Below are 20,951 nucleotides of genomic sequence, written 5' to 3'. Positions count from 1 at the left end.
ATGAAAACATCACCAACAGAGTAGACCACTTGGAAGATAGGACATAGACAAAGAAGACAAAATACATAATCTTGAAAAGAACATTGACCACACAGTGATAATGGTAAAAAACCATGAGCAGAACATTTAAGAAATATGGGATAGCATAAAAAGACCAAATTTAAGAGTTATTGGGATAGAGGAAGGTATAGAGGTCCAAACCAAAGGAATAAACAATCTATTTAATGAAATAATGTCTGAAAATTTTACAAACATGAAGAATGAATTGGAAATCCAAATTCAAGAAGCCTACAGGACTCTGAATGTACAAAATCACAGCAGATCCACACCAAGGCACATTATAATAAAAATGCCCAACATACAGAAAATGGAGAGAATTTTAAAAGCCACAAGAGAAAGGAATCAGATTACATATAGGGGAAAACCAATTAGGATAACAGCAGATTTTTCAACACAGACCTTGAAAGCTAGAAGATCCTGGAACAACATATATCAAGCTCTGAGAGAAAATGGATGCCAATCAAGAATCTTGTATCCAGCAAAATGAAGATTTAGATTTGATGATGAAATAAAAACCTTCCATGATAAAGAACAGACTAGTGGAACAGAACAAGGAATTCAGGAATAAGCCCACACATCTACAACCAACTGATTCTTGACAAAGGCACCAATGACATACTGAGAAACAACAGCTTCTTACATGAGGTGGTGCCAGGAAATTCAAATATCTGTGTGCAGTGAAACTTGGCCATTTCTCACCCTGTACAAGAAGATCAACTCAAAATGGATCAAAGACCCTAATGTAGGACTTGAAACCCTGAAACTATTTGAGAAACACTTAACACATTGGTACAGGAAATGATTTTCCAGACAGGACTTCAAAAGCACAGGAAACAAAAAGTAAAAAAATGGATACATGGGATCACATCAAACTAAAAGTCTGCACAGCAAAGGGAATAATCAATAGAATGAAGAGACAATGTACAGAATGGGAGAAAATCCTTCTAGTTATTCATCTGACAGGGTTAATATTGAGAATATATAAGGAAGTCAAAAAACTTAATAAAAAATAATTCAATTTTAAAATGGGCAAATGATCTGTATAGACAATTCTCAAAAGAAGACATACAAATGACCTATCATATGAAAAAATGCTCAATATCATTAACTATCCAAATTGAAATTATAATGAAATACCTTCTCACTTCAGTTAACATGGTGATGACCAAAAAAATAGAAGATAAAATCCCCAAATAACAAATTCTGGCAAGGAAATAGAGAACTTTTATGCACCATCAGTGGGGATGGAAAAACTACAGAGGTTCTTTAAAGTATATCTAGCATATTATCCAGGTATTCCACTCCTGAGTATATACTCTAAGGAAATGAAGTCGGTATAGAGGTACCTGCATACCCATGTTGTGGCACCATTGACAACAGCTAACATAGGGAATCAGCCTAGATGCCCATCAACAGGTGAATAGATACTGAAAATATGGCGTATATATACAATGAAGTGTTTGGCCATAAAGAAAAATGAAATTTTGTCATTTGTAGCAAAACAGATGGAGTTCATCATGTTAAGTGAAGTAAGTTAGATACAAAAAGACAAGTATCACATTTTCTATCTCAGGAGTGGAAACTACAAATCAAATCAAACTAAAAAGGGATTAGCGATTACTAGGGACTGAGAAATGTGCCTGGGACGGGGTGGGGAGATCAGGATCTATACATGCTGTATGCATTTGTGGAAAAAATCACAGTGAATCTTATTAATATGTACCATTAATGTATTAAAATATGAAGTCTGAAACAAAAAATTAAAAGAATAAGCAACATAATTTCTAGAGTTTCAATAAAAAACAGTTATAGTTACATGACCTATCACTCCATCTTTAATATTTTTTTAGATGTTGATGGACTTTCTTTTATTCATTTATTTATATGCAGTGCTGAGAATTGAACCCAATGCCTCACACATGCTAGGCAAGTGCTCTACCATTGAGCCACAACCCCAGCCCCATCAATCCATCTTTCATGTTTGCTGATCACGGTTCAGTCTCACCCCGCCATCTTCCTCTTCTGCCCCGTACTTGGGTAAACTGAGAAGAAAGCCTGGACTCTCCCTTCTTTGGCACCAGTGGGAATTTCAAACCACACAAGCCCCTGGCCACAAACCCTGGTGCACCACAATAAAACCCTCCAGCCAGTCTCCTTTCCTTGTCCTCCCAAGCTGCCCTGCTGGCTAGAAAGTTTCAAATTTTCTTGGGGTCTGTGTGGTGCCATAAGTCTCAATATCCAAAACCAAATTTTGTAGGCGGTGGGGTGGCCCCATCTTTCCATAGTGGGCCATGACCCAGCTGTTCAGAAAAAAAGTTAAACTATGAACAAAGTTACAGAAAGAGAATTAAAAATGTTTAATTAAACATTAAAAGGTAAGTTTAATGTCACTAGTATTCAGAAAATCCCAACTAAAATAACAAGATGCTATTTCATCTTTCATATTGTGAGAAAAAATAAACACTAATGTTTAAGAATAGTTAAGATAAAACAGTCATTCTTATTCCCTACTGGACAACAGTGAGTTTAATTGGCAACATCTGTTTTAAGGGTTGAAACAAGCATGCCCTTGTCCACTTTGCATCTTTAAACCCTCGCACATCTGTAAAATGCGTGTACAAATGTTCATGCAGTCTTATTTGTAATATTGAAAGACCAGAAAATATCCAGTCTACTAGTTCAGGAATGGTAACAGATTATGATTTGACACCATGGAATAATATAAATAAGAAAAATGAATCTTGAATACTGACACGAGCAGATAGCCTAAGACACAGCAGGTACATGAACAAGAATGTTGCAACACAACATTTGGAAGGAAACAGCAAATAACTCATTACCTTAGAGAAGGGGAGGAGGAGACTAAGAGAAACACTTACTTTACTTTTTTCAATTTATTATGTGGCTGTTACAAATGTTCACTCATGGATTATTTGTGTATTTAAGATACATTTAAAAAAATATTTAAATAATGGATGGATTCCCAAACCAGCTCACAAAACCATTTTTAAGCCTTAAGCAGCTGAACATTTGCTATGAAAGACAGAAGACAGTGTCACTGAAGTGTGAGTAACACAACAGAATGGAAAATATTTTTATTGATATAGTTTTATTTTGAAATAATTTCAAACTTAAATGTTTCAAGAATAGTACAAAGAATCCCAATCAAGTGGGAATCAAACTCAAGATTTGTTAATTGTTCCAATTCTGTCATGTATAGCAAATTGGCCCAATCCGAGATCACACGTTGCATGCAATTATGTTTCTCATCTTCTTAAATCCAGAGTATTCATCTTTCCTTGATTTTTATGACATTGAACATTTTTAATACAAGGCAGTCATTTTATAGAATGTTACTCAAGTTTCGTCTCTTATTTCCTCAGAATTAGACCAACTTTATGATTTCAGCAGGAATATTGCAGCGGTGATGCTGTGTTCTTCTCACAGGCAGAACATGATGTTGATCTGTCTTAATTAAAGGTAGTAGGACTTTCATGGCTTGGTTAACATGGTGTCTGCCAGGTTTCTTTAGTGTAAAATTACATTTTTCTTTATCATTAACAAATATTATTTTAGAGGATGCTTTGGGACTTCAAATTATCCTATTCTTCCACCCACTTTCCTCCACTAGTTTTAGCATTTACTGGTATTTGTTGTCCAAATTATTACTACATTCGTTATCAAATGGTAATTTAAAAATTACATTGACATTTATTCGTTGATATTCTAAGAATGAGATTTCCCTTCTTCCTACTTATTACTATATCAGTGTGGATTCATGAGTACCTATTTTATTTAATTACTATCATTGCTTTTGATGCTCAAATTACCCTTGACTTGGTCTGTGTAGGCCCTTTCAAGTAGGCTTCTCTTTTTGATGTTCCCATTTTTTTGTCAAATACTTAATTTTTCTGGCACAGAAGTATGTCCAAACGTTGAGATCAGCCATTTCTTCAAGGAGCTCCAGTTTGTTTAGCAGGTAAGAGTATATGGAAATCAAAATCTAGGCAATAGTTGTGCTCATTGCTTCCCAGGCTATGCATTGCTCCTAGTCTACTCATTGTTTAGAATTAGGAAATATATATGTACAAAGACACACACACACATACTGCTCCACATGTATATTTGTAAACTATGTAAGTATATCTACATCTGTATCTACCTATATAAAGATATACGCACACACACATATACGCATAATTCACACAGATCTCTCCAATTCCAATTCAGTACTACAGGGTTATTCCAGCTTTGTTTCCAAAAAGTTTTATTATTTTTAATAAACTATATATATGTATGTATATTTATGGGATACAGTTTGATGTTTTAATACATACGCATTATGGAATGATGAAATCAGGCTAATTAGCATGGCTATCACTAAACTATCACTTCTTGGTGGTGAGAACATTTAAAAATCTCCTCCAGGTCTTTTAAAATACACAACACATTAGAATCAACTTTAATCACTTTGCTGTGCAATAGAACTTATAAGAGGTCTAGCTTTCCATTTTAATTTTATTTCCTTCTCTATTCTCCATCAGCAAGAAACCTGGCCCCCATACCTATAATATCTTTACTTAATTGCTCAGTCCTTCGTATAAACCCATCTCGTAGTCTCCCTGTGCTGTCTTCTGCCCTGCCTCTGTGGGGGCCTCATCCTCACCATTACTGCCCACCTAAAAGACTGTCCTCTCTGTTCCTCTCACCTTGCCCCGTGGCATCAGTTGTTGTAGCAGGCTGTTGTCAACGTGCCAGCCCCACCCTGTGTTGTAGACTTCTGAATTGAATGAATGGAAGGAGAGGGGTGGAGTCTGGCAGTTAAAGGAGGAAGGACAAGGGAAGGATGAAGGAAGTAAATCAGTATTTCAAAGATTGAATGTAGGTTTGTGAAGCCTGCGTGATTGTAATTGAAAGATGAGGAACTAAATTGGTCCTTTTTTTTTAGAAAACTCTGAAAGGAAGACTAGTGTTTGTAGTTTAAAGGATCTGTCTTTATATTTCTTCTTTTAATTAAAAACACTTTTTTAAAAAGATGGGTGGGGTAGTACACCCTATAGTTCCTGTAGAATCAGGAGGCTGCTGCAGGGAGATCTCATAAATTTGAGGGCTATTTCAGCAATTTAATGAGGCCCTAACAACTTAGTGAGACCCCGCCTCAAAATAAACAAATAAAATGGGCTGGAGACTTAACTCAGAGTTAAAGTGTTCCTGGATTCAACCCCCAGCACAAAACAAACAGAAACCTCACATTTTTTGGGGGGGGTGGGTTGGTTACTTTTTCAATTTTTATATGGAAGCAATATGAAGAGGAAAATTGTGGTAGTGGGGAAAATTTCCTGAGACAAGTAGAAAGGATTTTGAAGAAAAAGGTTAGTGTGTTAAGGCTACAGTGTAAATATAAAGAAAATCCCAAAGAGGAACTAAGTAGCTGAGGAAAGCCAGAGGAGCAGGAGAGCACACTGGATTGCTGGGTCTGAATTTGAAGAATGCTCATCGTGACCACTAGGTGGCAGTAGACACCCATAGCTTGTTTTTTTTTTTTTTTTTTTTTTTTCTGTTGGAGCAGAAAAGAAGCCAGGAAGTTAAAGGTCTGCATGTTGAGTATGTAAGTATTTCTTACTTTACCTTTGTTTCTTATGCTGTACTATTACTAAATTTATTTTCACTTGTATCTCCAGAGATGGAATTTATTCAAAATCCTCAAAAGTTTTTTTAAGTTTCCCAACAAAGAGTTACACATCTAATTTGATACAAAATTTGAATGGCTATTTTTAGACTTTTGGATTAATAAATTCTATTAAAATCTATTAGGTTTGGAGACCTGGATTTAGTTTTTTTTTCTTTATCTTTTTCAGTTCAAATAAATATGCTCTTGTACTCACTCCCTGCCTTTTAAAAACATTTATACTTTGCAAAACCATAGTTCAGTGTTTGCAAATGTCTTACCTTTGCCCATATTTAATCTTGGCAAAAATCTCTAGTGGTGCATGACATCATGACATAAGAGAGCATCTATGTACAAACATATACAATTTTATTGATATCTCTACAGACTACAAGAATTTTAAGTATAGTCACAATTGCTGAGTGCAACAGAAAAATAGTAATTTGTCATTTTCTGAAAAGATGCAAAAATTCTGAAGATGAAAGATACATCAATGGTGTCATCTGTTTCTTATTTCCTAGAATAAAACATCACATAATTAAGTACTAAAAATTATAGGTTATAATTTTGATCCTGTGTACAATTGCCCAAAACCACCACCAAGTTTATTTTCTGGCTTTGCAGGTGAGAAGGGTGGGCCCAAACCAGAGGAGAAGCAGTGTTAAGAGGAGATGACTCGGAATTTTTTCTCACTATGTGTTATTGCCCTTGATAGGCTGGGCTCTCCTTTTTGAATGTATAAGTGCTTTTGAGGCCACTGGAGGTCAGATAGTAAATTACAGGCATTCTTTTCCATTTAAATACATAATAACCAAGAAAATAAATCTAAGTGGCCCTGGGAGCTTTTGATTGAGACAACAATCAAGAAGGAAGAGTTGTTTTTCCTTTTTGTTTAAATCAAGTCCAATAAAATATACCTATAGCAGAACAGGTACCTGGTACCCATGTCTCCTCCAAAAGAAGAATGAATAATAAATTTGGACCCGATTTAATAATGATTACTTTGAGAACTTCTATTGTCCAAACATTGAGAATCCATTTAGCTTCACATGCTGTTTAATTTACCATGATATTTCTGGTATTTTGTTTTGTCACATGTAGAAGACAATCAAAAACTTGGTATGTTTGAAGTGAAATAATTTATGGGCAAGTCACATATGAGAATATAATAGAATTATTAAGAGGTAATGGGTCACTGCCTAGTCAGAAATTCACACATACTTTTATTCTGTGAGAGGCACAGAAAAAGTTATCAATCCAGTTAATATTGTATCTCTTACATCTGCTTTCCCAGACACTGGAAGGCTGGGACACTGGAAAAGGAAGACAAACATGTCTTCCTTCGATGGTCATAACGCTAGTCATAACGTAGTAGTTAGCAACTGTGGCTGGACACTGGAGCCACACTGGGTGCTTTCAAAAATACTGATGTCTGGTTCCTACTCCAAGCAATTTTGATATAATTGGGAATTTTAAAATATCAAGTAATTATTATGTACAGCCAAGTTTGAGGATCCTCCTCTAGATAAATATATAAATAAAGGTATTTGTCTGTGCTTCTGTTCCCCATCAAAACCTCTCCCGCTTTCCTCAGGATCCATGTCCCTCCCCACACACTCATGCACCACAATAGCACTTCCTCCTCCTTTTCCAAGTTAGACCTTACCTACTCTGAATTTCTTTCACTCAGGGCTATGTGGTTTGCAAATATGCACACTTAACTCATTCTGTTGACAACGATGCCCTCTGGAATGGTACATGTTAGAGATGGTGCTCAATCTAAGCCCATGACCACTATTTGTGACACTTAGAGCACTGTGCACATGAAATAGTACACATCTAAAAATGGAGTTGGGTGAAGAAGACAGGTGAAGAAGCTGTGAAGGCTATTACATTTCTCCTAATGCAGAGAGCAAGACCTGATATGACCTGCTGACTCCTTTGGGCATTGTCCTCTCCTAATCAATGTGTTCAGGGCATAGTATTCTTTTTTCCTATGGGGCAGCTTGTGGTCATTTAGATATACTCTGGGTCGTCCAATAATCCTAAACCAAAGAGATGATTTTTCATTTACTCTTCCAACCAGTTTCATCTTTTCCTCTGTCCAAACATTTTATGGTCAAATATGTTAAATAACCTACCTTAATCTTCTTCAACTAATTTCAGATCTATTCTTACTCTTTTCTCTCCCAGAGTCATGTAGATAATGGGTACCTTTAAAACTGCATATATGTACTGTATAAAAAGGAATTTTTTTCCTTTGATTCCTTAAAAATTTTGTGGGTACAGGCCTAGGCCTGGATTTGACTTATTGAGAATCAATTCCGATAGATTGAAAAAGATTGTCTTTATGACTGAATTACTTGAAAACATCTCACTTAGCTCTGTCACTGTCCTACCAAAGCCACAGTGACCCTGATGGTGACTGGAGCACTAAGTCTGGAGCTCAATGAAGGAAACAAAGTCAGCAGTACTGTTTTTAAAGGGGATTAAAATAAATGATAAATCATTCATTCTCCCTCCAAAGTGCAAGAAAAATGGAAAATTATTGCTCACATTATTCTTAGAACTGGGAAACAAATACTTCCATCTTCTCATTGACAAATAGAATGGAAAGGCTCATTTTCTGCTGGAACATTAAAAAGGGTTTATGTCTTGAGGAAGTCGTAGGAAGGTAAAGTCAACTTGTCAAGACTGTAGTTTGTTAAGTCTTATCTTCTGACGCTACCTTAGCAGATACAATGCAGTTTTCAATTTTGATGGTAACCAAGGCTCAGGGTCATCTTCTGTATCTTTGTATAAGTTACTAGGAATATTTTTCTTAAGTTCCAAGACACAGGAGAGCAGAGAAGATGCAAAAAATTACATGGATCAACTGTACTCATTTTCCTAAGATGATGATAACGATGAGATGGTGGTGGTGAGTGCGTGAGTGCGTGTGTGCGTGTGTACATGTGCGTGTGTGTATGCCAAGGTCAGTGCAACAGAACACAGATGTTCAAAGAGAAAAATCACATCCACACTAGATTCTTGTTATTGCTGTCTCTTTGAATTACAAAATAATTTCGATACAGTAAAACCTCATTAATTTGGATTCTACTAGTCAGGAGCTTCTGGGATAAAGTTACCTTGCATTAAGAAAGGGCTTATAAAAACAATTTTGTAAGGACATGTAAACTGCTTAGAATAATCTGGTCTTTTTAAGCACTTCAGTAAATAGAAGTACCTGTTTACTTCCAAAGGATGTGCTAATTATATAAACTTTTGATCTATTTAATGAAGCTAGTGTTTTAAGCACTTCTATTGTGAAATGCTACAGTGTCCTTTTTGATATTTTCTTAGTGTGCTTTAAAATATGCTATATTTTTTCAATGATTCATAAAGTGTTCCTCAAAACTGTATTTTATTGCTTATGAACCACACATGTAATTTTGGGTATAATAATTTACCTTGCTAAGACAATATGTACTTATGACATTCATTTTTATATGAGACATGTATCACATGTTTCACAATCTGTTTCTTTAAATGATGTATAATAGTGGCTCTCAACTTGGAGCAATTTTGGCAATGGCAGGAGACATTTTTGATTGCCATTACTAGGAGTTCCTACTGGTAATAGTGTTGCAAACATCCTATAATACACAGGACAGTTCCCCCAAAAGAAAGAATTTTGTGCTAATAGTGCTGCTGTTGAGAAACCCTGATATACAACAGGTTAAATGGTGTGTGTGTGTGTGTGTGTGTGTGTGCGCGCGCGCGCGCTGGAGTTTGCTGGAGATTGAACTGAGGCCCTTATTTATAGTCAAAAAGTGATCGGCCTCTAAGCTATAGCCCCAGCACAGAACAAGTTGGATCTTACTGGGAATTTCAGTGATATTCTTTAATTTAATGCTGCTGTGGACTTAGTGTTTTATTCATTCCTAAAATAAATATGTCACTCTTTTATTTTTAAAATGTATAAATGATAAAGTGCTTGTCTAGAAAAAAACCCCAGAAAACTGGGTCTTTGAAACTGACGGTACATACAGTGTGTTGCAATTTGCTGCCAATATTTTCCAGATCCTCACCCTCAAGTTTCTTTATATTTTCACTTTATCATTTTATGTGTTATATCTATATTTCCAAGCTAGGTTTTGTTACCCTATGGCTATTATAGGAGTTTGAGAGATTAATGGAGAGGCTTTTTTTTTAAGAAATCAGGAGAATTCAAGGATTCTGAGAAATGCTATCCTAGTATACATTTTCTGACTCTTTCAATAATCTTTTCTCTTTTCACAACCATGGAGAATATTTTTAAAGGAAGCACCACTTCTAAGCAAAAAAACTAAACAAATACTAGTTTTGGCTTAAAATATACTGAACTCCAGGAAAATGGTAAATTCTTAAGAAACAGAAATGTAAATCCAGTAAGACACTGATATGTAAAACCCAACAAGCAAATCTATAATATTTAAAAAAAGATTCTTTTTGAAGGAACAGAATATTATAAGATGGGTCCTAAAGTGTAAGAGTGTGTGTGTGTGTGTGTGTGTGTGTGTACTCCCATGACTTTTGACTTCCAGAATCATGTTAGTGATGGCTAGTGTCTTTATTTTGTTTTATCTCTAGTACTTCTCTGTTGAATCATGATTGAGAACTTTTATCATGTTAAGTATATTCTTTGCTCCATTGAGAGTTTTTAATAACCAATAGGTGTCTGGTATTTATTAGCTTAATCAGGTGACTTATCTTAGTTGACCTAATTAGTGACAAAATTGTTGATTTTGTATCATTATGTATGTTGTTGTTCATAATGATGACTGAGGCTAAGACTGCGAAAATATCACTATATTTTAAAAAGATTTCCATTAATCATATTGAACCAAAAAGTATTTTCTAATGAAAGCCCTTATTAACCAGAAATGTAATAAATCAGAATCCCTTTCTCAAAACATTAACTGAGGTTTTACTGAATCACACTAACGAGAATGACCAGTTTGGTCTGTGAAAGTCAGGCTGCAAAAGCACCTTGGATTGTAGACCCTACTGGGTTTGAACAGTAATATACTGTGTAACTGACAGACAAGGATACAAATGGAGCTTTAAAAATATATCACTTTAGAAACTGAAATTGGAGTGTGTGAGATTTTACTCTTTGTGAAATCAGTTCTCAAAGCTAACTGCATTGTCCCACAGTCTATTCCCTAAACCTGTCATCTACTCCTCTGCAGAGTACAAGTCAGGCTGAAAAAAAAAATGCTTTAAGGAAACCCAACCCTATATGGTTTATGACTAAAAATAGCAACCCATTCTGAAGGTGACAGAAATGGAAATAATTGTGTTGGGAATAATTTACTAGACTGATAATACTTGATTATGACTAATAATTGTGAATGATGTAAAATACTAAGAGGGAGAAAAATGTTAATCAGATACCTGTCATAGAATTCAATAATGTCCTAGTAAAATGAAAATTACAGATGAGAACTCTGGGTTATTGTTTTCCTTTTCAGTTGGGTATGGCAAATATACTTGAAATGCATTGATGTCTTCTAATGCAGACTTTTAAATTGTTGGGTGTGGCCCAATTTATAAAAATAGTTTACCATAATTCTTTTTTTCTTCTGTCACAACATGCTTTTTTTTCTTTTCCTCTTAAGATGTTAATTTATCATGCAAAGATTTTTTTTCATTAAGTGCATTAATGCTTTTGTTTGTACAGGAATTTTCAAATCAAAAGGACTTCCCGCAGTTCCTAAATGTAAATCCTTAGCAAATTACATGCTAAGATGATAGCTCCATTCCACATGGGAAAAGACAAATTCAGCCATTATCTTGGGATTTTTAACCAGGGTTCCAGTCTTTGGGTTGTACAGCGTCTTTGATAAATCTCCTTTATGATAACTTCAGATGGATTGTGATGGAACATTTTATAGAAGAAACTGGCTTCTAGCAGTTGAATAGTGATGCTGGGAATAAATTTGGTTTCCCTGAATAATGGTTTCTCAAAGCAGGCACAGCTCTTCTTAAGGAGTTCAGAATTGGTACCATTTCTTATCCTTATATTTCAGCATTAACTGCAAAGAGAAAAACAGTCATCAAAAGTTGCTTAAAAAATCAGTGAAAGTTCTATTCCAAGCAAGTCCAGATTGAGCTAATCATGACTAAGTAAATCTCAAAACTTACAATAAAACTTGTTTTATTTTGTGGGATGAAGCATATGTCAGAAAGAGTTTTTTTTTTTAATAATATTTATTTTTCAGTTTTTGGTGGACACAACATCTTTATTTTATTTTTAATGTGGTGCTGAGGATCAAACCCAGCGCCCCGTGCAAGCCAGGTGAGCGCGTTACCTCTTGAGCCACATCCCCAGCCCCAGAAAGTGTTTTTTTTTTTTTTTTTAAAAAAAAAAAACAAACATACATTAAATCAAGATATAAAGATTCACCTGACAGGAAATGATTTTTAACGACCTGAGACAAAATGGAAGGTGTGGATTCCAGCCTCTACTGCTGCCCCTCCCACCTTCCTGTGGGTCTTGCATCATCTACCTACACACTTTTTAAGCAGTTGATGCACAATACAGATCAGTGTATTAGAACCAATGGATAATTTTCTTTGATTATCCCTTGAGGTAAATAAGTATTTATTAATATATTTTACAGTATTTAAAAAAGTATTTCCCCAAAGTGGGGGAAATCATAATACTTGGTTATAGGACTACTCATGTGGCATCTCGTTTAAGCTTTCTTGAACAGGACTTACAGGTCTCCTCACTGGTGGTAACTTTAAACATTTATGTATTTAATCAGATTACCTCGTGTGCATGTTTGGAAAATGCTTCTGCGCTGGTCATCATGCCTGCAGTCTTCTCTTCCAGCTCTCCTAGTCTCTGTCCTCTCTCATCAAGTGCAATCCGGGCGCGGGTCAGCTCTCCCATGACACCTCCAGCAGCGCCTTTCATCCCTTCTATACCACCTGGTCCAGGAATGTGCTGTGCAAGGCTGCGAGAAGCTTTTCCTGCTGTAGCTTCCCCAACTGGAAATTCAAGACATAGCAATTAAAACATTCTGTCAGTAATTCAAATAGTCAAGGTTGTTGCCAAAACAAAATGCTTAAGTTCTGCTGTCGTAATTTTCATTGGAGGAGTGATAAGAAAGAGAGAGACAGGGAAATATCATTACTATATGTCTCTATGTGTACACGTGTGTGTGTGTGTGTGTGTGTTTATGTGTACATGTGGTGTTTCATACAGTATGGCACAACTGCATTTCTTGGCATGGCTGAATTGGAATTCTGAAAACATAAGACTTCACGTTTAGCCCATACTAATGTCTATTCCTGTCTGAGCCTGATAATTTGCTTACATTTCTGCCCAAGTCCTTATTCCAACCTTTTCTGTTCATCCTGATGTATCAGCTTGTAGGCCTCAGGTTCTCTCTCTTCCCCTCTTTATCCCTCTAGAGAATGGGCTATAAGTGATGGATATCAATTTACATATGTTGAAATTCTGTGACTTCATAAATGAGTAAAAATTTCCCAGTCAAATACAGAGCTTCGTTTCATTCTATTCTAAAGAGACAAAAACGTTTTTATTAAAATCAGCTGTCTTGGCAGAAATTTAGTGAACATTTCTAATGATATAATATTGGAATAGAATCTAAAATTTTAAAAACAAGAGGCTTTTTGAGATATAATTCACATATAATAGAATTTTCCCTTTCAACAAAAAGCATACAATTCAGTGGTTTTTAGTGTATTCACAAAGTTTTTTGACTATTACCACTGTCTGATTTTAGAATTTTTTATTATGCCACAAAGAAACCTTGAACCCACTAGTAGTCACTGTTTATTCTCTCCCTGCCCAGGCAACCACTGATCTATTTTCAGTCTCTATGAATTTGCCTATTCTGTACATTTCATATAAATGGTATCATAGTAGCTCAGTGGTAGTGCACTTGCTTAACATGTACAAGGCCCCAGGTTTGATTCCCAGCTCTTCAACAGTCAATGAATCAATCATACAATATGTGACCTTTTTGGTTTTCTTGGATTTAGCATGATTTTTTCCAAAGTTAGAACATGTTATACATGTTGTATCATGTATTAATATTTCATTCTTTTTTTGTGGCCAACCAATATTCCACTGTATGATAGCACCTAGATCTTTTTTGCATAGTTAAAAGTTCAAGAGAACTTTAATATGTGGAACCAAATGGCATATTCTGGAAAATATATTCTCATCTTGTCTATGAAAATGTTCTCTAGTATCTTTCTATTGATTTTTGATTATTGTTCATCAGTTTGCTTGATAGAATTTTAAAATAGTTTATTCTGTGACATTGATAGACCTTGCATTATGAATTTAAAAAATCTGTTTCCCAGTAGTGATTATAGACAGGCAGATTAAACTTTATTTTTCCAACTTTAATAACTGAATGTCTTCACCTTGTCATGCAGATACGCTCTACCTACAAAAGTGAGACATTTATTAGCTGGCTTATTATTTATTTGAATTATACATATCATTTTTACTAAACTATTTTCTAATGGCTAATTTTATTCATGTTTAGAAAACATAAATAATTTTCATGGTACAGAAGGAAACAGATATTCAAACTTTTAAGATAGAAGTAAGATGGCAAGGATATTGAAAAAAAAGGTATATATTATTGGTGAGACTATAAATTAGTACAACCACAGTGAAAATCAGAATGGAGATTCCTCAAAAGACTAGGAATGGAACCACCATATGACCCAGTATTCCATTCCTTGTTTTTTTATACAAAAGAACTAAAATGAGCATACTATAGTGATATATGCATATCAACATTTCTAGCAGTGCAATTCACAATATCCAAGTTGTGGAACTAGCCCAGCTGTCCATCAATAGATGAATGGACATAGAAAACATGGTATATATACACACTGGAGTTTTACTCAGCCATATAAAGAAGAACGAAATTATGTCATTTGCTTGTAAATAGATGGAACTGGAGAACATCATGCCAAGTGAAATAAGCTAGACTCAGTCAAGTTTTGAATGTTTTTTCTTATATGTACAAACTAGAGAGAAAAAGGGAATAAAAAAGGGATGTTATGAAAATAGAAATGAGACCAATAGAGTACAGTAAGGGGATGGAGAGGGAGGGAATAGGGGAGGGCGGGGGGGGATGGACCCATTGAAATCAACCAAATTACTGCTATGTTCATATAGAAATATAAAACAGTGAATCCCACTTTTATGTATAATTATAATTCACAAATTAAAAAAAAAAGAAGGAAGACCAGTAAGGGTAGACGATGGGGATCAGAGACAGGAGGGAAGTAATAGGGAATGTACTGGGAAATGAAACTGAACAAACTATGTCATATGCATGTGTGACTGTTACACGAATCCCACTGCTGTGTGAAATTATAATGCACACACACAAAATAATAGAAGAAAAAGCACATAACCTAGAATTTGAGATCCCATATTAAACTATACACACAATATCATGTCTTCCATTCTGAGATGCATTTCTGTAATTAGGAATTTACTCACAGAGCTCTTCTCTGTCAAATGTTTGTCCACTTCCACTGAACAGTCCCTTAAGAAAGCCTCTATTCTGAGCTTCTGGTGTCTCTATAGGAGTAAACAAATCTCCTAGCATGTCCTGTACCAAATTCAAAGGAAAAAAAGCATTATAAAACTAATAATGAATTAACAGATAAAAAGGTAACACTGTGGTAAAAGAGTATATCATGAAAGACAGTCTGCTTTTCCTGCTGATTTTTGCTTTGCTCACAGTTTTTACCTTAACATTTCTTTCTCCATTTTCTTTCCTTCATTTCTACAGTAACTGATTTTCTAAAATTTTCCTTTTTCTATTTTGTCTCCTATTGATATCTAGCATGGAAAATCAATATATTCACTCTCAGAATAATTTCCATGTATGATCAGTGACTACCAATTTAGATATTTGTGGCTTTTAAAATTACCACAGCCTCTTTCCTATCCTGGTTCCTTTCCCTGAACCATGAATGGACTTCCCTTAGAAATAAGAAGGCTTCAGTGAAGGCTAGATCTATTTTTATATTATACAAAATTATGCCATAGTTAAAAATCATTGAAATAATTAAAAATGGGTATGGCAAGGTCATTCTCAGTATTTGATGAGTTTTAGAATGACTGGGAAAATATCTTATTAGAAATGCAAATCTTCTACAATTACTAAATCAGAATTGACCTAGATGTGCTCTGGTTATCTTGCTTTTCAAGTCCTTTTAAAGCAGCACAACATTTAAGAACCATCAGTACGGAGGAAGAAACCAAGACCAGGAGGCACAGGTTTGTCAATGAACTTTCAGTTTGACTTCATCATCTCTCCTCACCAGCCCTGTGTTTTTCTTCCTAGAAGTCCTACTCTTTGGAGAGAGTAGCACCCTCTATTCAGTTTCCCAAGGCAGAAAACATTCCTTGCTTTTCCTCATTCTTATGACTAATAACCCTCAAAGCCAATGGATTACACTTTATAGCTCTTGAATCTGCTAACTTTTCTTCATCATAACTGCTGATTCCTTTATTTTGGGTCAATGCAATTCTTGAACTTTACTGTAAAGAGACTCCTAATTATTGTCCCCAGCTTCAGTTTTGCTTCCTCAAAACCAATTGCCATACTATCAACCAAATCTGCTCAAGTTTTTTTAATGACTTCCTGTACCTCTTAGGATAAATGCTCAGTTCCTTATAGATCTTAAAAGGTGCTCCCAGAGCTTTTCTTGACTAATTCTCCAGCACCACCCCTCAAATCTTCACTTCCCAATGCTGAACTTTCTTGGCAGTTTCCTGAATCCTGAGGATTTCATACCTATACCACTACTGTTTAGGATATCTACCTTTTTTATCCCTAGCCATCAATTTACCTGAACAACTCCTACTTACCCTTCAGAGGTCAGTTGTGCCCACAATCTTTCTCTAACTACTCCCTCCTTTCTTTTTGTTTTTAAATATTTTTTAGTTGTTGTTGGACCTTTATTTTATTTATTTGTATGTGGTGCCGAGAATCAAACCCAGTGCCGCATACACATTAGGCAAGTGCTCTACCACTGAGCCACAACCCCAGCCCTCCTTTCTTCTCATCAACCCAAATGCACTTCTTTTGTCTCCCTAGTACTGGTATAGATATATACATAGCATTTTCCATAGAATATGTGCTCACTTATCTCTCTACCTAGCAGACAGGGATTTGTGTGCTTATTGTTGTATTTCTAGAACCCTGCAAAGTCTAAGACACACAATAAAAAGTCCTTAAATATTTGTTGAATAACAATATAATGATCATAATACAAGATTTATATATTCCAGGAACTGTGCTCATTGGTCATCATCAATGACCTGCCTGCTCATTGCTTTATATAAATTCTTACCTAATTCTAGTAATAATGCTCCAAGGTAGCACATACAGGTAGGTTAAATAAAATGCCCAAAGTCACACAAAAGGGGATCCAAGTATAGCACAAATAATTCAGCATTTTTACTCGTAATCTCTACATTATAATGAATGATTTTGATTTTCTAATTTGTAAAGTAAAGGTATTGAGCCAGTTAAATCTTGAAGATTCTCTTAAAATTCTGTGACAATTCTTATGCAAGATTAGATAAGCTTTTATCTCTCTCCTGTTTCTAGGCTGTGCTTACCACCATGTACAAAGACAAATATCCAATTCTAATCAGCATGGTTATTTTGGTGGCCCTTGATTAAGTTTTTTTTTTTTTTTTAAAAGCCTATGAACTCCCTGAGCTGGATACAAACTTTCATGTGTTCATACATATTTCCCATCTAGAAGGAAATGATTTTTCCAGAGACACTCAACAGGCAAATGCAAACAATAAAATAAAAATATTTAACTGTTAAAATGAAAGATCTTCATATTCTTTCTCTTTCTTATTATTTCTGTGCATACCTAGAACTGTACCAGAAGTTGGCAGGGTCATAAAGAAGAATATATATTAAAGATTTGTTCTAAGAAAGGCATATTTATTGTGCAACCCAATAATATTTTAGCTTTTAGACATCCCTTTCATTTTACAACCTCTCCATTTAAAAAAAAAATAAATGCACCTGACCTACCTGTAGATTATCACACATTTCCTGGCTGTATGTTAACCGCTGAATTTCAGTAGGAGAGACAAGATACAAAGCCTGTCCTTCATTGGTAAAACAAAATGTCCGTGCTATCCTCATGTCTGTCAGTGGCAAATAATTAACATCCAACATTGGGCGAAGACTAGGTAGGCTAAAAGGAAAAAAGTAAATCCACATTCCATATTCAAGTTGAAAAAAAGCATTTCCTAACATAAAACAGTAATTTAAAAAACATTATTTTATGGTTATTTCATTTATTTTCTTGAAGGCTCAGTATTAATAGGCTTTCACACAAATTCATAAAAAAAAAAAATGGGCTGGGCATGGTGGTGCATGCCTGTAATTCCAGGAACTCGGGCAGCTGAGGCAGGAGGATGATGAGTTCAAAGCCAGCCTCAGTAATTTAGTGAGGCACGTAGAAATTCAGCAAGACCTTGTCTCTAAATAAAATATAAAAAAGGGCTGAGGATATGGCTCAGTGGTGAAGCACCCCTGGGTATAATCCCTGGTGCCCATGCCCCCCAAAATAAATCATGGGCAAAGTTCTATCTTAATCCACAGATGCTTAACAATGCCCTTGAAGAGACCAGCAATCTCTGGGATGTTTTTGCAGCATTCCATGGGTTCTCTTCATATGATTATAGCCTTTGGTTATGTCAGAAATGCTAGAATGTATCTGACTGCATACTTGGTCTATTGTCTTTCTTTTAGGCAGAACTCCTGACTTTGAAGAAGTTTTAACACAGAGTGGGTTCAATTCACTGTGCCTGGGAATGGAGTGGCTTTGCTTCCTCTTCCTTTATTCCCTCTGAAATTACCTATAACTTAGGGCATCTGCACTGAAGGCACAATCAATAAATAAACCCAGCCAAGGCTGTAAGGGAATGAGAATAAGGTACCAATAATAGATCAGAATTTGTACATCCAAATGAATACCACAGATTTGATGTAGTTTATTCCATGGCTGCATCCTAATCCTAATGCTGTAGCTATAAATTTGCTAAAATAGTTCTCAGAATGTCCTTTTGGATACTGTTGTTAGAGCCAGTTTTATGAGCCACTGAAGAAAATAAAACCACTTTTACTGATTTTTAATCATACCTCTAATGTCAAAAGTGGGAGTAGGGCTTGTAATTAAATCTCAAGTTTTGAAATCATTCTACTAATTCTAAGTGTGCTCAATAATTTTAAATGATTCCAGATCATAAAACCAGCACCTCAAAAGATACTGATCTCCCTTATCAAGGTAGTTTGTAACTAGACTTTTGACCCTCAAACTTTATTTTATAAAATGGCACTTGAAATCTGTGTTATTGGAATAAGCGTTTTCCTGAGATTCCAGGGCTGCACTGCCCAATATTTTAGCCACTAACTAAAAACGTGAATATTATGCAGTTGATCCATGGCTAGTCTGAATTGAGATGTGTTTTAAAGTGTAAATTACACTCTGAACTTCAAAGACTTAGTAAAAATAAATTATCTGAAATCTATAAAAAAGATATTGTAATTAATCTGTTATAACCCTTCAGGTAGCTAAACCCCTAAAGATATGAGTCTGAAACAAAATCAGTTAAACAGATATCTGTAATTCAATCAAATTAATAGGTGGGTTGGGAGAGATTCTGATGACCTTTCTGATAGGCTACATTGTCTAGGGTGTGCAACATAAATGAGTCAAGAAAAGAAAATTTGAAAAGGTACAATCACTTTAGGTAGGAAAAGTGAAAGAGCAAGTTAATTGCTAAGGATTAGAAAACAATTAGTTTTAAAACTGAAAAAAGTTTCTTCTATTCAGAGGCACTTTAATAAAAAATCAGAGTCCGTTAACCAAAGGGGGTTCTTAAAAGTGGCTATGTTTGAGAATTCATATAGATAAGTCTTTCATATTCTTTTTTTAAAAAAATCGTTATTTTGTTTTATTTTTATGTGGTGCTGAGGATGGAACCCAGTATCTCACATGTGAGGGGCAAGTGCTCTGCCACTGAGCCACAACCTCAGCCCTCATATTCTTTCTGGTTACGTTTGGACCTTAACAACCAATCATTAGCTGCCTCCACCTATCAGAAACTAGGACTTGAGGAGACGGGGCTCAGGACAGTTACATTCTGACAGGGTCTGGAAAGATCCTGGGTATATACTCAGCATGGGAAAGTAAAGAAGACCAGGAACAGATCAATTTGTAGGATTCAGTTCTTCAATCCACCCAGCAGAGTACATATCATCATTTCTTAGCTATACATTATATATTATTAAAATAATGTCAAAATTATTTCCTTTTCAAATATTTTTACGTATCCTCAGGAAAACATTATGACAAGTTTTCATTATGACATAATACCAAAGTAGCCACTATCATGTAAAGCAGCTTTTACAGAGGGAGACTGAAATATTGTTTTCCCAATGACTCCTGATGTTTAAAAGCTTGTTTTTCATTTATTAAGAAATCTCTCACCTCATATAGATGATAGAACATATTAATTTAAATAGAATTTGGAGATATATAGGATAACATCTTAGAAATAATAAAATTTTACAGAAACAGGTTAAAATAATCATCATTAAGCTAAAATTCTGACTGACATAATTAAGATTTAAAGTGAGACAATTTTTGAGTGACTAAATGGTAGCTTAGAGAAGGGGGGAGAGAGAGAGAGTGTGTGTGTGTGTGCGCATGAAAATAAACATTAAAACACACACAAATGTACAGTTTTTTTTCAAAACTGAGTTAAATGTCATTTTCAAATAAGATTGAAATAACCTTCATTGGAAATATTTAAAACTAGTTTGAAAAAAGGAAAAATCAGACAAAGAGAGAAATGATCAGAAATATACAAGAAAATGAACTGACCACAAAATGATCATTTTTCCCAAGTCTTTATCTCTAAGTACTTCCCCATACCTCAAAAATTTGTTCATGTCTCCCAAATTTAAAAATAATAAAAATATAGCACTGTCAAAGTCTAGTTTTCACCTTGAACTACCTTCCCGTCTTTCATCTCTCTTTTTTAAAACACAAAATTTGGGGCTGGGGCTATAACTTGGCAGTAGAGTGCTTTCCTAGCGTGTGTGAGACACTGGGTTTGATCCCCAGCACCATAAAAAAATTAAAT

General features: G+C 35.1%; 1 protein-coding gene across 8 annotated transcripts in view; it reads right to left on the bottom strand.

Moving 5' to 3' along the window:
* Positions 1-3,275: 3,275 nt before the first annotated feature.
* Positions 3,276-20,951, bottom strand: part of Stxbp5l (syntaxin binding protein 5L) — a 350,200-nt gene continuing 332,524 nt past the window's right edge. For 5 of the 8 annotated variants that reach the window (XM_058583477.1, XM_058583480.1, XM_046457988.2 and 2 more), the window contains 4 exons: positions 17,827-17,992; positions 15,258-15,369; positions 12,528-12,748; positions 3,281-11,787 (listed from right to left, as the gene is read on the bottom strand). In XM_058583477.1, coding sequence (XP_058439460.1) covers positions 11,746-11,787; positions 12,528-12,748; positions 15,258-15,369; positions 17,827-17,992 — 541 coding nt within the window. In that variant the 3' untranslated portion in view covers positions 3,281-11,745. Of the gene's footprint in view, positions 11,788-12,527; positions 12,749-15,257; positions 15,370-17,826; positions 17,993-20,951 lie in introns of all 8 variants that reach the window. The other 3 variants (XM_058583478.1, XM_058583479.1, XM_058583482.1) reach the window with 2 other exon arrangements.

Source organism: Marmota monax, unplaced genomic scaffold, assembly GCF_021218885.2.
Source record: "Marmota monax isolate L192 unplaced genomic scaffold, Marmota_monax_Labrador192_F-V1.1 WCK01_AAM20220418_F8-fsc00052, whole genome shotgun sequence".
NCBI classification, from domain to species: Eukaryota; Metazoa; Chordata; class Mammalia; order Rodentia; family Sciuridae; genus Marmota; species Marmota monax.
The sequence above is the reverse complement of the archived record's forward strand: the minus strand, read 5'-3'. Positions and strand labels throughout refer to the sequence as shown.